Below are 17,447 nucleotides of genomic sequence, written 5' to 3' on the forward strand. Positions count from 1 at the left end.
TAAATGTCGTTATGGTTGGCGATTCTCTAAGCATAAGGCCTAAGGAGTTTCATATATCTGCAGCAAAATTTAGAGTGGTCCAATGCCCCCATCTTCTATGAGCCGATGATTTCCGAATATTATGCTTAGATCTAGTATTATAATTGAATAGGGTGTGTAAAGAGATTATTAATAGACTTGTAAGCGAAAATAGCGCGTTGTTCAGCCTTCGCCGTTGTAATGGCTTCCAATGGAGCGTCACTCTTGAGAACATGTTGTTCATGATACAAGGAAGACGAGGGAAACGATTTTGTAATTGTTGCGCATTTCATTTTACAGCTTGTGGAGGGACCTTCAATGGTACTACAGGAGAAATCAATGTGATGAGAACATACTATTCAGGAAATTGTTATTGGAAAATCCAGTCACCGTCAATGAACTCAAGTATACTTCTAGTTGTTGAACATTTCCAAACGTGGTATTGCAGGTAAGAACTTTTGATTATTCCACTGTTGTCATGATCCTACTCCCACGCGTTAGTACTAGCTTTAGCCAATCGCGAAGTGAATCCAAAAAAACCAGGCGAAAGCGACAGTCATATGCTTTGTATTTAAGGTCTGTTGTACATCGTGTCACCAGAATGTTCCCTGTGGCATTAACATGAGGAAGATTTTGGTTCACGAAATTGCTTTACTTCTCTATAAGAACACAAACCTACCACAAAGCTAGACTAACATGTGATCACAAGCAAAACTAAATCAAAGTTTTCTGTGAGCAAACTCGTGAATTGAACAAACGAATTAAAATATTTTTTGGATTATGTTTAATATTATCTGGTTGAGGGAATATTGTGGTTGATTTTCATATTTAGAGTACATTTTTGTCCGAGCAGTAGTTCAGTGTTCCCTAATAAGGTACCAAAGAAACAAAGTAACATTTGGATAAGAAGGCATTACAATTGAAACGATCATGCTATTACATTTGACAAGGGTAGACGATGTCATGTGTTTCAAACATTTATCATTTTTGTTTCTGGTTCACCAAGAAATAGTTGGCAGTAAATGTGGGTGAAAAGTAAACATTGGAAATATTGAAAAATCAAGGCAATACTGTCTTAATGAAAACATTAATCATTCTCTCTTCATCAAATGAGATAACTGAACAGAAACGAGTTGTAGGTTTTGTTGCAAAATGGCATTTTCTGGTTCTGCTTATAAGGACGTACATGTACAAGGACACGTTCATGACATTTCCGATGGAAGTTTCCGATGTAAAGATTCCGTGAAATGCAAAGTCTAGGCGATATTTTCATCTCAAGTTGCAACAAGGCGACCAGGAAACGAGGGTCATTTTCCTTTGTCGAGGGAAATTAGAGAAAATTAAGCAAAAAGAGAGGAGTAGACTTCCAGCTCATGTAACCAATGTAGGTATGCCGATGGTGAAGAATATAGAATGAACAAGTTGTCTAGAGTATCCACAGCAAAGAATATCTAGCTCCATTGCAGCCTTAGGTTTCATTGGCTTTAGAAACAATGAAAATAATTGGAAGATAAACTAGCCTGCGAGAGCATCCGGTTTTTTTGGCTCTTGGTTTTTTTTTGCGCGTGAAACAGGAGCAGAAAAAAACAGGTGCTCTTGCACGCTAAAGAAAAACACAAGCGACACGATTGAGCCACATGTTTATGAGCTAGGCACAATTCAACTGGAAGTTCGATATTTTCGGACTTCAAATCGGATCTCTCTAGGGTCGTTCGTTTCCCGACCACTGGTCAAGGGGAACGAAGACTCTTGGTACGAGGTTGCTAGCATTCCAGTGGAAACCACCAACCAGTCTGTCCGCAAGAACAATTTGTGATATCACAGGAGAGTGTCGATCTTATCTGATACTCAGTGCGTGTTTACCGACCAGTGCGTAATTTTAGCTATTTTGACCTCCAGGTTTGATTTGTAATACTTGATAAACAACTATACTGAGGCCTCGTCCACACTACACCAGAGAAATTTGAAAACGCAGCTTTATTTCTATGGGTAGCTCTTCCGTCCACAATAATTCGCCACGAAAACGGGCACTCTTCAAACGAAAACACTGTTCAAACCCCAGGAATTTGAAATCGCCGGCCTTGTGTCTTAATGTGGACGGAAAACATTTTTAAAATGGAGCTTTTCCAAAACGATGACGTCACGATTTCCTTAAACACAAATCCAAGATGACCGGTGATTGTTGCGTTTTCAAATTTCTCCAACGAAGTGTGGACGGAAAACATTGGTTATGTTTTCAGAGTAATTAACAGCCTTTTCAAATTTCTCCGGCGTAGTGTGGACGGGGCACGATTGTTTGCAGTTCCAGGGTAGCCATTCGAAGTTAACGCTTACCTAGACCAAAACATCCTGCATGAACGCCTCCAGATAGACTTGCCCCAAGTAGAGTTCTTTTTCTATAACGTGAAGTCGACTTGTTCCGCTTGCTCGGATTCGAATTTAAAATTTGTGTAAGTTTTGGCGCGAAAACATGGGTGTGACGTAATGATTCGCAGCCTACCCCTAATTCCCTGGAGTTTTTTTGAAATATTTCAGGGCAAGCGTAAGCAGAAAAATAAACCATACGCCCAGTAACCACAGCCATGTATAAGATCAGATTTCAAGACATCGTTTATTTAAAGTTGAACAAATGACGGGCCAAAATATTAAAGTATATCAACAAAAAGAACTCAAGTTGAGGTGTATTAAAACTGATAAGAAAACAAGAAATTATATTTTTTCTTTGCCGTACGACAAAAGCCGAAGAAATTGAACACGCAAAAACGAGTTAATCATTGACTTTAAAGGACAAAATGAAACCGAAAACAACAAAATTTCCATTCTTTTACTATAGCGGATAACATTTGAGAAAACACCGGAAAATAAAGGCGAAAAGACATATCTAAACAACAATTTAAAAACAAGAAATGAGATGATTTCTTTGCGTGCGACAAATAATACAGCATAGTGAAAGAAAGGTGAAAGTTGTAAATAAAAGAGACGACAAAAAAAAGCCAATTATTTTGAGATAAATCGTATTTCAACTGTGCTAAATTAGTGCCCACCTAGTTCTTTTCTGAGGAGTTTTGTAGTAGATGGATAAAACTCAAAAAAAAGTATTTGGACGAAGCGAATAAACTAAACAAACAGCCGCGTAGGTCGCGTAAATTAAATATGCAGAAAATACTGTTAAACCTAAAATTCCCAAAGAAAGGTAACCAAATGAAAGAAACATGACAGGAAGTTCAATAACAATAAATTTTCTTTCAAGATGAGGCAAAAAAAACAAAAACTATCTAAAAGTAAAAAAGTGTTCAAAATTTCGCAGACGTGCTTCGCTGTGTGACAGCATGTTCAAATTAATTCTTCAGGCTAAAGCGAAAGCTTGAGTTTTTGACGACGGCTTTTGTAGTCATTTTATCGCCCGTGGCTGACCACTTTTGTTTTCTAAAGTCCGGGAAGCTGCTTTAAATCCGCGAGCTGTATTCAAAACCCACTTGAAAGCCCACTGACTTTGTAAACACAAGGTTGTATTTACCTTCAAAAGCATCCTTAATTTCCCTGTCAGAACTTTCTGGCGCCAAAACTACAGCTTTGACTCCTTTCTCGTTCAGGCTGGACACCTGGTCTTTCATCAAGGGATCAAAGGAAAAATAACAAGAGAAAGTGTCTCAACAACTTCTCTTTCAACATGTTCAAAAAGGTCCAACACAAACGGCCTAATGTGGAATGTTAAACTCTCTCCAGATCCAGTCGGTGATCGCGACAACTAATGTATCCTTCAACTCCTACGTTGATTCACTCCGATTTCTTCGAAACCAAGCTTCTTGAACAAAACACCTTGTTTCAGCTTACCTGTGTTGTGTGTAGCTTGCGAAGAGCCCCGGTGCGAAACAAGTCATGAAGACCTTCCCTCAAAACAAACGTTGCGACTCTATTTGTTGATGAATGAACACGTGACCTCTAAGTTTTGAAAAAGGCACTGTCGAGCGTCAGAAAAATCCACGAATACCAAATATACTCACTGACAGTTGTTCGGTGAAGGACAAATTAACCTACAGACAACGCTCGTACAGACTCGAGCACGCTGAGTTATCAGCGGTTTAATTAGTTGTAATAATGTTTGTTTTTTCCGCTTCGTCCATGTAATGTTCACTTAGCACAGTGCGTAATGGACAAGTCTGCATGTCAAAGAAACCGCGATCAACTCCGGGTGGATGTTGGTTTTTTTTCCTTTCTGTTTTCGTTGTTTTTAGTGATACAATAAATAAGTGCTCTGTGTTTATATCATTTTGCTCGCTATATGCACATCTACCATACCGTAACCGTACTTCAACGACTTCCGTTTCTGTAAAATCCATACGAAGTCCGTGTGCATCCAGTGAGAACTTGTGTTGCCCATCGATTTTACGGTTCTCGATGTGCTCATTTTTGGTGGCTGAGTCTTCTTTAACTTATATATTTTAATTTAGAGCTTTAAAACAGCATATTTTAATTAAAGATGGACAGCAATTTAAAAGTAAGCCGCAAGCATACCTCATTTGCATAATGCTTACAGCCCATCGAGCGATCGAGCGACACATTTTCCTATAACTCAGGATAAGTCGTGTTGCGCATGGGCAATTCACGAGTTAAAAATTGACCTAAATTCACCTACCCTACCAAACTATATACAGCACGTGCAAATCAAAACTGTAAAAACTATGAAGACTTTGAAACCCAATAATGACTAAGTAAGTACTTCTCGCACTTGTTTTTATGAGACGTTTAGCTTTTTATTTCAAAATTGTTGTTTACACTCCAGACCTACAATCATGATATTCTTTCAATCTCATCATAAACCAATATGATTGCCTACTTAATTAGCAAGATTCTGTGTCACACTAATGCGTCGGAATCGACAACAGGTATTTTTTCTTTGGATGGTTTCTTATCAAAACCAAGAAATGAAATTCCATCGATTTCTAGTAGACAAGCATTGCGTTCTATTGCAAACTCACGAGTGTTTGGTTTCTGCCTCTTCACCTATTCACTGTTAAACCACTATCGTATATTCGTTGCTTCTGAAAGTTCCACTGCCCTTTAAGCCCTGGCCAAACGGACTGGTAAGTAGTCGCAAGTAGCCTTAAGTTGAACTTGCGTAGATACTTGCGGTGGGTGGCCAAACGGGTTCGCTAGTACACTCAAGTCGCTAGTACACTCACTAGCTAGTACACTAAGACGCGAAAAAGAAACAACGATTTCAAGGCAGACATGTCCTGTGTTTCATTGGCTTGCGTTGACTTAGGCTGGGTGGCCAAACAGTGAAAACGTTGCGTCGACTTGCATGCAAATTTGATATCGACCAAAGTGAAGTAGACCCAAGTTTTCAACTTGTGTCTCAGTATTTGCAAGTCCGTTTGGCCAGGACTTTAAGGCGATGGACGATGCTGTAGGCTGAATTAAATTTAATAGTCAAATCCAGTGGATTACTTTTGTTTTTTCCTGCTGTATTTTAGGTATAGTTCAGTTGCAACTGGTAACGGCCAACGTAGGTACTTTTGTAGTCAAAAAGAACCATTTGCATTTCTGGTTTCGGGAAGCTATGCCCTCGTCAGACTACGCAGTTACTATTATTACCAGACGACATTGAAGGCTTTCTATGTTGCGATAAGCAATGGTAAGTTAACCGTTAGACTAAAAGAATAGCGTCAAGACATCTCGGTTAATAGTAAGCACAATACTATTTTGTAAGGAAACGGGCCTGTTCGAAAAACAATTTGGATCAGCTTCAACGAGGGGCACCAATATTGCAAACTGGGAAACGTTCCATTAACTCACAAGGTCAGTTAGCTCTAATAGTTTCAACAAAAAAACCGATTTCCTTTTAATAACACTACTCCTGACTATATTTAAGTAAAAGGTATGACAGAACGGAAAAACCGTACAATCAGGAAAAGTCTCCATAAACAACGGTTTGTTTATCCTGATTGTTAAGAAACCTAGAAATGTCTACGGCAGTTTGTTCTTCGCCCTTCGCATTTAATAATCTAGAAGTACAGAATGAGTTACAAAACTTTCAGGCTTTCTCTCTTAAAGCCATTTATTCTGTTTTTGCTGCTCATCTTTGTTTTTACCAGGAGTATTAAAACGTAATGTTTCCTGTTGTATTTGCTTGTCTTAACGCTACAGAAGATGCGAAAGATTGAATTAACATTGACTTTTTCTCCTGACCAGGGGGGGCTGGCAGCTACCTTTGATATCGCCGCTTTTCTGGTTTCTATGATCGCCCCAGTAAAGAAATCTGTCAATCATTTGAGAACCGTAACAAGCATGCGCATAACGCGAAAAGAACGCGAGGAAGCCGAAACATTTCGCCGCCATTTTTGTTCAGGATTTGCCTTCGATTCGAAAACTTTTTATTCGCTATTGGCAATTTTTAACGACAGCTCTGAGACAATTAGGACTTAGGAAGTGAAGGACCAGGTTTGTGCTATTTTCCTGGCGAGCGTGGTTGCATTCTTGATTGCCTGGAGAGTTTTCCCCGTCTCAGGAAGAAAACGAAGCTGAAGCTTTTTATTTTGCGGTGGAAATTTCAAGGTTCATTAGCTTCCATCTTCACACCGACCAATTATTCTTCTATAATTTGTATGGAAAATAGCGATGTCGAACTGTTTCATGTCTGCCATTATATATCGCAAAGCCTCCGAACGTAAGTCCTTAAAATATTTCTCAACTGCTCAGAGTTGTTTTAACCTTAAGCTTAAGTCCTACATTAAACAAGCTTTTCTGTGTAAAGTTTTTTCCGTCTTAACTTACTGTCTTATGAAAGACTGCATTTACTTTATGATTTTCCTGTAATATGTTGAGGCTGAAGACTTTCTTTCGAGTAATTTAAATCATGAAACTTGAAGGCAGTTGCAGATCAGTCAACATTATTGAAAATAGCTACCAGTTTGCATGTCTTGATAATACAGTGATAAATTATAGAGGTTTTGAAACCTCCATCCCTTACTGATCTGTACCAATGTCAACTCGCAAATTTGAAATCATTTTTCTTCTTCTGCATATGGGAACGTCCAAAATGGACTATTTGCTAGGCACAGACTCTGTGAACCTTCACTAGGTTGAGGTATTTCATTTGCAAGTTATTGACCCGTGATAATAAAGAAAGCAGCTTCTGCTCACATGCATTGTCATAATTTGTACTGGTGATAAGCATCAGTTTTATTTGTGTGGTGAGAGAAAGCTCTGTAATACTTCTGGATATCAAAATGGGGCTGCGATATAGTCATCTGCTGAGGGAGATAATTTATGGAATAGACCCAGGGAAGGCAAATGAGCCATGTTACCTGTAGTTGAGTGCTAGTAATGAGGTAGGCAGGTAAAATGGTCATTCATCCAGACAACTAACTTTAACTTGGGCAAACCTGAGTCAACAGAACCTCCATAACATTTGAAATAGGCCAATTTTGAGACTTGGCTTTAAGGCTTTCGAGCATAACAAGAAAAGGCATCAAGCGCAGGGATTGGTAACAGTCATTTAGCCCCCAAGTCTGTTAGCCCCTAACCATTTAAACCCCAACCAGAAGTCGATAAGCCCCCAACCAGAAATAAAAAAAATAGTATATTTCCCGTTCTTTGAGAGTGAGAAGGGGCTAATCGACTAGTTGGTGGCTAACCGGCCAGGGAATAATCAAATGACTGATAACCAAAGGATCAGGTTTGTTTCATTCCTCTAAGGTAAAAAGATGAGTAAGGATGTTTATACTCTAATCTCCCTGAAACGATTATAAAATATTTTTTAATTAATCTTAATGAACACAAACACAGCATCCGGAGGGGCATCTCGTTTATTGATGCAGGATACAGCGAGCGTTACATCATTATAAAGAAAATACAGCAGTGAATAAACGGAAAAATTAAAAAGCAAAGTTGAAAGAGATACCTTCCGGTGGCTCTTGCATAACTTACAAATTCTTAAATAACCTACTAGGCCCTCAGGGATTTACGCCTAAAATACTTCTACAGTTAACATGATTCATACATAGTGAACATACTCCAGTGTAATATTAGCGAAGCGTTACAAAATATATTTTAACATCCTTACTCATCTTTTTGCCTTTGCCTTAAAATGTATCAAATTTGGCCTAAAGTGTTGATTATCAGTAGCTTGTTCCTGTAATGGAAGGATAGCTAAATAAGACAATAAGGAAGACTAATATAAAGTCAGATGAATGAAGTCTTTAATAGTACTTGTCTCAAATGACAATTCTTAGTGCGAGAGAGGAGTATTAACCCTTTGAAAACTGATTGAGAGGTCGCATAAAAAATTAGTGGCAGGAAAAGGGCTACAGAAAGAGCAACAAAATGAGGTGGTAAAGTCAAACTTCCTGCACACTCTCCATCTCAACTTGATTGGACCCATTATTTAAACCGTTACGTTAAGAATATCAAAGCAAAAGTCTAAGGATGATTATGAAGAAACAAACAATCAACGACACAACTATTGTGTTGTAACCAAAGAGATGGTGATGAATTCTCAATTCTGCCGAGGGAACTATCCAGTATTCACTTTCATAAATAATGCCAGATGCTTTGCCGGAAACTGAAACAGACCTCTTGTAGTAACGTAACAGAAAAGTGCCGTACTTACTACACTCACTATGAAACCTGATTAAACCCTGTTAGTTAAGTGCAAACAAAAAGGGTCACGAAGCTGTTAAGCTGTTCAAAAAAAGCAACCCTTACCATCAGGGAGTGCGGAAATATAGCGATACTTCAGTTTATCCCGTTGATAGGAGACCGTTACAAAAAATGCTCGAATGAAATATTCATGCCTGCAATCTGGCTCACACTGTGGAGTTTCCGCTCGCAGGTTTACGTTGGAATATTTATCCCCAATACCTCGATCAAAATGTCCAAGATTTAGAAGTAGGGCAACTGGAACTTTTTCTTAGATGTTGGAACGTGAAATATGCAGGAAGTTTACAAAACTTTACAAACGCATCCCGCTCATAGAAGTCCGCCATGTTTGTTTTCCACAAACCAGTACTTAGTCTCGCTCGGCCAAATTTCTTAACTAGGGCGATCATAGAAACTCGGTTCCAGGCCTCGCTGCTTGCCCCCGCTCCCCTCCCCTGCTCCTGATGATACAACTTGCGTTTAAATGATGTGCTTTCGACCAATTAGGAAGGAGTATTTGAGATGGCAGTAGTGTGAGGCGGGAGAACGCCTGACATATCTGTCTGCAGCCATTAATTTTCCGTTACTTAGAGGCAAAAGAATGTCTCATCACAGGATCAAACAACAGAAAAGAAAATAAGGTTTGGGGGACAGATTTCAGAAATTATGAATGTTAATGACACAGGCAGTGAAGATATACTAAAGCAGACATATCAGAGAATAAAAGCAAAGAAAAGTGGGTCAGTTGCTCTACAACAAGAACAGCATCTCTTGAAAGAAGTGATCGGTACGTCATCAGCTTTATGATAGCTGTGACAAGGAAATCTTTACAAAATAACTGTTTGCCAGTGTGTCACAAGTTGCCTTTGTCATAGAACTATGTATGTATCAGCTGAAGGGTAAGCGTTAGAGGTAAAATGCTTTGGTCAAATTTACCTCCTTACACTATTTGTTAATTTTTCAGTTTCATACGAACACAGCTGGAACGTCACAATCAGCAATTTAAGTTCTACAACAGTCAATGTCAGCTGGTTGCCTTTGAATAGCAGCAGCTTAAATTCCACTGACATATATGGTTATGTAGCTGTTTGCTTGCACAGTGTTAGCAGTGACATTCTTCTGTTGAGTGTAGAAAATGCTTTATCTTCCAATACCATGGTGCGCAATCTGAAATCCTACAGAAAGTACAAAGTCAAGGTTGTTGCTATCCTCAAAGATCGAGTGACTGGTGTAATAACCTTGAAAAGCAGCGAAGAAACTGACATACATACCAAAGAGGGTGGTAAGTAATTTTAATATTGCCAAGTTTTTGTATTTAAATTACGGGTACAATTAATTCCAATTATCCTCTGAAAAACGGTAAGTGAAGCACACGGGAAGAAAAAGGTGCAATGGGCAAAAATACGATACTATACTGAACTGAAAGAAATGTTATTTATGCCCTGAGTGGGATTTGAACACACGTTCCAGGCCCTATTAATCAGTCGGGTGAGATCACCACTACGCTATCAGGACTAATAGAACATCCTTAAAACACAACTAATTGTTTAAGTATTGAAGGGAGAATCCGTGAACCTCTCTGGCAAGTATTTCATCTTTCAATGCGATGACACTAGATTGACATTAGCTTTACCACGAATCACGAAGGTTTCAGAATGAGATGAATCGCGAAGGTTTCAGAATGAGAACAATTTTAGTCGTTTTTACTCAGAAAATGTCAATTTCTGAGTAAAGGTGGGACATTGACTTTCACTCCTTTGCTCGCTCCTTCCTTCCCTCCTTCGATTCCTGTTAAGAGTGCCTGCCTGTAAAAATCAGACAAATTCTTAATTTCACGGCAAGGGTCGAAAATTCGATTTCGCTCATATTCTTATGGTAGATAGGTTAGAGCATGACAAAAACTACGGGATAGTTTTCTTGGCAAAATATCCTTTTATTTCAAAGAAATATGCAAATTACCAAATTCCGTTAAAATCGTCATTTGACGCACCATTTTATTAAGCAAGTTTGAGAGCCTCGCATGCAAAACCGCATCATTCTTCCATCTTTAAAACACTCAAATATTTTTATGCAGTGTTTAAATGTGTACTGGGTTGGTTTTAGGGAATGTTGCGTTGTCTTTTTGGGTGCAAAATAATTAAATTTCGAAGACATGTATCTCATTCACTTAAAAGTACTTCGTGTATAGAATTAATTTTCACCATGTGCGAAACCTTCAAATGGATTAAGCTTCTGGTGGTTGAATCGCAGAAGGATGATCTACAGATTCCTGTAAAAATTTCTTTGGGCAAATGATTGTGAGCGACGCGAGAGCTTTTCAAAGTACGTCAAAAATGCACATATTTGACCATCCGTCGTCAAATTTCAATTTACGGGTTAGACGTATATTTTAGCATGCGCCACATGACTTGACCTATAATAAGTTGAAATAGACACAGAGCTGATAATTTCAAAATGTTCTAACCTTATTTGTTGCAAAAGGCAGGTCCAAAGCCGATTTGACGTGTTTCTAGTCGATCTCTCACCATTCGTCGCACATAAAGCAGAAGTTTGATTTTGTTTACACAAGGTTAACGTCCGATGTACATGGCCAACTGTGAACCTATTATTGGTCGAATATCGTGAATCTGTGACCATCTGTCTGCGCATATGAACATCACTGCATCTAAGTCAAAAACGGTTGAGTCATTTGTAGATAGTTGCTTGCTTTGCACTGCGCCAAAATAATACGTTTGATCGATTGCTGACCATTGCTGATAAGCGTGTCGGCGCAGGCGCAATCTTACAGCGTTATTTATTCGTCACGCAATGCTGTCACGGCATATGCTGCACATTTTGATCTATTTTGTATAGAGCACTCTCAGGATAAATGAAACAATTTAATCATTGTTCATCTGTTTATTCATATGTATAATAACATGTGTATATTTATATAATCGTAATCTATAGTGTACGTGGCCTAGGTCCAAATCACGTTTGTTGTACGTTTTGATGTTTCAGACAACAGCTGATAAAGCTAGTGCCTGTACTCACTAGAATTTAAAAAAAAATCGCTATGAAACAAATTATAGATCAATGAAACAAGAACTAGCTGAAATAAAAATAGAAAATCGCAACGTGTCTAATTCGTGAGAAAAACAGACTAAATTTAATTAGTAATTACGTGAGTAAATAGCCCTGGCCATGCCATTTTATTTGGCGTATTTTGTTTGCCTTGTGGCGAGGCTTTGGTATGTTTGTAACAGGAAATAGAGGACTTTTGTCAATACAGTCCAAAATTATTGTCAGTAAAATATTGTAAATAAAACACCTATTGACCGGTTACCTCCGCGGCCACCATTTGTCGTTCCGATAAGGGTTTCATTATTGTCTTTACCCCTATTAAGCGGCCACCCAAAATTTAAAAACTTTGTTTTGGAAAGGGCGATGGCAGATTAGAGTCTGAAATTGAAGGTGCATGACGAGTGATAATTCAAATACACGTCGATCATGATGGTCTTGAATTGACTCCATGTTCACCAAGAAATTTATAACCCGATAGTGAAAAATTAAATATTCAAGGTACACCAACCTCTGTTTAAGCGGCTAGCCCCATTAAGCGGTCACCACCCATTTCCCCGGGGGTAGCCCACTGTATTACATGTAAACTAAAAATAATTGCACAGCGCGAAAAGACCTAGGTACGAGTTTAGCGTTACAGTATTACGCAGGGCATGTAGGTAGTGGTGGTCGAGTGAAAGATAACAACAGGGGCAATGGTAAACTATTCATTCTTCTCATTGCTTAATGTAATCTCTTCCTACTCAACACGATTGTGTGCTCCCAGTGGTTCCCAGCCTTATGGAGCCTTATGTATTAGGATAGAAATTGTCCTACCCCTGCCCCTCAAATGGGATGACAGCATTGCGTGACGAACAAGGAACCGCTGCAAGCAAGGATTCAAGCCATCAAACCATGACAATCAAAACGTAATATTTTGGTTGTAGTGCAAAGCAAGCAACTATCTACAAATGACTTAGCCGTTTTTGACTTAGATGCAGTGGTGATCATATGCATCGAAAGAGGGTCACAGATTCAAGGTGTTCGACCATTAAATAAGTTGACAGTTGGCGATGTACATCGGGCGTTGTGTAAACAAAAGCAAACTTCTGCTTTATGTGCGACGAATGGTGAGAGAAACACGTCAAATCGGCTTTGGACCTGCCTTTTACAGCACATGAGGTAAGAGCATTTCGAAATTATCAGCTCTGTGTCTATTTCAACTTAACATTGGTCAAGTCATGTGGCACATGCTAAAATATACGTCTAACCCGCAAATTGAAATTTGATGAGAGAATGGTCAAATATTTGCATTTTTGACGTACTTCGAAAAGCTCTCGCGTCGCTCACAATCATTTGCCCAAAGAAATTTTTACAGGAATCTGTAGATCATCCTTCTACGATTCAACCACCAGAAGCTTAATCCATTTAAAGATTTCGTACATGGTGAAAATTAATTATATACACGAAGTACTTTTAAGTGAATGAGATACATGTCTTCGAAATTTAATTATTTTGCACCCAAAAAGACAACGCAACCCTCCCTAAAACCAACCCAGTACACATTTAAACATTGCACAAAAATATTTGAGTGTTTTAAAGACGGAAGAATGATGCGGTTTTGCATGCGAGGCTCTCAAACTTGTTTAATAAAAATGGTGCGTCAAATGACGATTTTAACGGAATTTGGTAATTTGCATATTTCTTTGAAATGAAAGGATGTTTTGCCAAAAAAACTATCCCGTAGTTTTTGTCATGCCCTAGCCTATCTACCATGAAAATATGAGCGAAATCGAATTTTCGACCTTTGCCGAGTTATTTTCCATTTTTATGGACAGGGACTCTTAACTTTTTAGAAACTCCACTGAGCAGTATATAAAGTGGTGGCCGTCGGTTGCCCCCAAGTTGGAAAAGATTTATTCACCAAGTGTTTTGTTTCTGTGGCAATGTTTCTTATTCGTGGATCATTTCTGCACGGTCGACAGCGCATGTTTTTTTTAGCTTGAAGTTCACACTGTTAAACCAATTCAATGCTGGTCAATAGTAATAGCGCCGCTACCGTTGATTTTTCATCGGAAAGCAAACGCTGTGTTTTGCTTAATGTATTTTAAAGCATTGAAAGGCAAAAGGCTGTGTTTCGGTAAACTTTTTTCATATCCGTTAATTAAAAAAACAAAAACTAAAAAAACAAAATTAGTTAAGCCCGTTGGGAATCGAACTCATTACCTCTCGCTTGTCGGGCGATCACCTGCTCCACTGCGCTGTTTGCATACGCAGAGGTAGCCGTGACATTCTTCCGTTGAGTGAAGAAAATGCTTCATCTTCCAATAGCGTGGTGCTCAATCTGAAACCCTAGAGCAATTACGAAGTCAAGGTTGTTGCTCTCCTGTTGGGTTTCTAGGGGATTTGCAGGCTTCCCCTGCCTTGGCACCTTTGAAAGCTCACGTTAATAACCTCCTGAGAATTTGAAATCCACTTGAACTTTTCTTTTTTTAAATCTGGTTCTAAACGTCTTTAATTTTTTCCTAAGAACGGGGTCTTAGCATACTGAAGATAATTAAAAAAAAAATTAATAAAAAAAATAAATAGGATCTCTTAGCTCGTTCTTCAGTTATAAGCACGTTTTGTGTTAAAATCAAGGTTAAATAGGTTACACTGTTGAAGTTTAAAGAGAGTTTAAAACCACTTAAACCCTAAATTTTTTTAAGAAGGTCATGAAATTCTTTAATCTGCTCAGAAATGGGTCTTAACATACTCAAGAATGGGATCTCGTAGGTCGTTGTTAAGTAATAAGGATGTGTTAATTTAAAATTAAGGTTACATAGGTTACACTGTTGCTTCGCTGCGAAATATTATTTTAGCACCGACTGATATAGGCTGGTAGTACATGTATCGATCAAACAACCTACATGTGTTGCTTCTTTACCACTTACCTTAATTATTCCATGGTGGCTATAGAGATTTTTGTGAATAAACGCTCGCCGCCCCCCAAATTGCAAACTATTGTTTTTCTTTTTTCAATAAGAGAGTTTTGTGTTTCACAATTGCATCAAACCAAATGTTTCTTTGTCGTTTAGTTCCTGGTTATGTTCCACGGGTGTATGGATACGATCGTGGTTCCAACTCTCTCGAGATTAACTGGTCTCCTATACCTGAAGAAGATACTCATGGAGTTCTTCTTGGCTACGTGGTGTATTTTAGACGTTATGGTTCCTACGAGAACTTCACCACTGTCAAAGTGACCACAAGTACCCGAGTATTGAGAATTACAGGTCTCCTGGAGGCCACGAGATATGAAATCAAAGTTGCAGGTCGCACATCTGCTGGAGAGGGTCCTTTGCGTACCACATATGAGAGCACAGGTTGGTAGCTGTATAGACATGCTTAATATGTCCATTACTTAATATGTCCATTACTTAGTTTGTGTTGTATTGGTTTTGTGATCATCTATGCCTGTGCAATACAAAGCCAAAGTTAGCCCACATTATACGGAGTTCACGGGTTAAGTCCCGCTCTTCCCACTGAGTACCACTTAGTTGGAGTTGTTTCTCGGTAAATCCAAGTTCAGCTCCTCGGTCATGCTTGTAAATAGCCAACTGGTGTGCCTTCAACCTGTTGGGATTTGTAAGCTTATTATGTGTCGCTGACATATGGTTTCTTTTAGTTTAAGTGCATACCTGAGAAGTAGCTAGGTGTAGCTAAGTTGTTTAGGTGCTGTGATCTGTCTTAGAAATAAGAAAATCAACACTGTTTGGGAGGAAGGGGTAATGTTTCCAGGGCGATCGAAAACCAATCACATTGGGGGTTTTTATCAGAGAACCAATGAAATTGTTGATTACAAAATGGGACGGTATGTTGTTAAAACAGATTGCACAGTTAAGAGAGGTAAATTTCACGTCTCTCACAGTTACTTTTTCTGTAAGTCTTGTTTTTGTCACCAAAAAGGCTCTAAGGTGTTGGGAAGTGTTATGTGACAAGAAAACTTCCCCAACTCTGCAGATTTCGAGGCTTCTTATAAAATTTATACTTTCTTTTCTGAGGTCTGGTCGTTTCACCTCCAAAAGTATCTTCTCGTTTAGATGGCTTTTAAAATCGATATTACTTGGAATGTCAAAATCGAAGAAACTATAATTAATCTGATCAATGCTGGCAACAGAATAAGACCATGCTATTACATTAAATTAAATGAGTGCACAAAAATTACTCACCAATCTGCTTTCACTGTTAGCTACTATTACAGACTGCATAATTTAGCTGACTTGCCGGGAAAAGCTCCACTGAAGTTCTTACAAACAAAGCTACTGATTGAATTGTCCAAATGAAACCTTGATAAAACTAGTCTTGATATCACACTTTTTAAGGTGAAACAAATTCTTTTTTGCTGTATATTGTAACTAAACTTGTTGGATTAACCTAATCACAATGCTGGTACTTCCAGAGACTTTTAATTCACAAAAAAATAATTCATGCACGCCTTGCTTCCGGTTGCGACCACCTCTCGTAAGCGACCAGTTTTCCAAAATACCAAAAGTTTTTGGGTCAAATCACTATATTTGGAACCTCTTGTAAGCGACCACCTCTCGTAAGCGACCGCGACCACTTTTAGAGCCAAAAGTTTGAACTTTTCTTTTGTTTTCAACCTCCCGTGAGCGACCACTTGACAGATAATAGAGCGAAAATTGGATAATAAGCTGTTCCAACAATAGCGCAATACTGGATAGTACAAGACACTGATATTTCTCAATGGCAAGCACAGTATTTTTTCTCGAAAGTGACTTTTGACATCAATAAAGCATTTAAAACATTGGGTAAGTCTCTGGAGTTACCATATGCCAGTAATGAAGCAAAATTTTGACCCAGTATGGTCTTTGCTCTCGTAAGCGACCATCTGCCGTAAGCACTTTTGGGAGGTTCGACTGTAGTCGTTTCTACGTTTCGCGTATCCACGACCAAAAACTATGCATCATGCTTGCTGCATTAAACGAAAAATTAAAGTTCGGCTTTGGAAAGGCCACTCTTAAATGTCGCTATGGTTGGCGATTCTCTAAGCGTAAGGCCTAAGGAGTTCCATATATCTGCAGCAAAATTTAGAGTGGTCCAATGCCCCCATCTTCTATGAGCCGATGATTTCCGAATATTATGCTTAGATCTAGTATTATAATTGAATAGGGTGTGTAAAGAGATTATTAATAGACTTGTAAGCGAAAATAGCGCGTTGTTCAGCCTTCGCCGTTGTAAAGGCTTCCAATGGAGCGTCACTCTTGAGAACATGTTGTTCATGATACAAGGAAGACGAGGGAAACGATTTTGTAATTGTTGCACATTTCATTTTACAGCTTGTGGAGGGACCTTCAATGGTACTACAGGAGAAATCAATGTGATGAGAACATACTATTCAGGAAATTGTTATTGGAAAATCCAGTCACTGTCAATGAACTCAAGTATACTTCTAGTTGTTGAACATTTCCAAACGTGGCATTGCAGGTAAGAACTTTTGATTATTCCACTGTTGTTATGATCATACTCCCACGCGTTAGTACTAGTTTTAGCCGATCGCGAAGTGAATCCAAAAAAACCAGGCGAAAGCGACAATCGTATGCTTTGTATTTAAGGTCTGTCGTACATCGTGTCACCAGAATGTTCCCTGTGGCATTAACATGAGGAAGATTTTGGTTCATGAAATTGCTTTACTTCTCTATAAGAACACAAACCTACCACAAAGCTAGACTAACATGTGATCACAAGCA

General features: G+C 38.7%; 1 protein-coding gene across 2 annotated transcripts in view; it reads left to right on the top strand.

Annotated features, from left to right (window-relative positions):
• The window catches only part of LOC110043096 (uncharacterized), a 390,873-nt gene that overhangs the window by 275,263 nt on the left and 98,163 nt on the right, over positions 1–17,447 (top strand). For both annotated transcript variants that reach the window (XM_089292808.1, XM_089292809.1), the window contains 5 exons: positions 319–466; positions 5,496–5,656; positions 9,626–9,943; positions 14,778–15,062; positions 17,037–17,184. In XM_089292808.1, coding sequence (XP_089148934.1) covers positions 319–466; positions 5,496–5,656; positions 9,626–9,943; positions 14,778–15,062; positions 17,037–17,184 — 1,060 coding nt within the window. The remainder of the gene's footprint in view (positions 1–318; positions 467–5,495; positions 5,657–9,625; positions 9,944–14,777; positions 15,063–17,036; positions 17,185–17,447) is intronic.

This window comes from Orbicella faveolata, unplaced genomic scaffold, assembly GCF_042242905.1.
Source record: "Orbicella faveolata isolate gen_17 unplaced genomic scaffold, um_ofav_v1 contig_24, whole genome shotgun sequence".
In the NCBI taxonomy this organism is placed as follows: Eukaryota; Metazoa; Cnidaria; class Anthozoa; order Scleractinia; family Merulinidae; genus Orbicella; species Orbicella faveolata.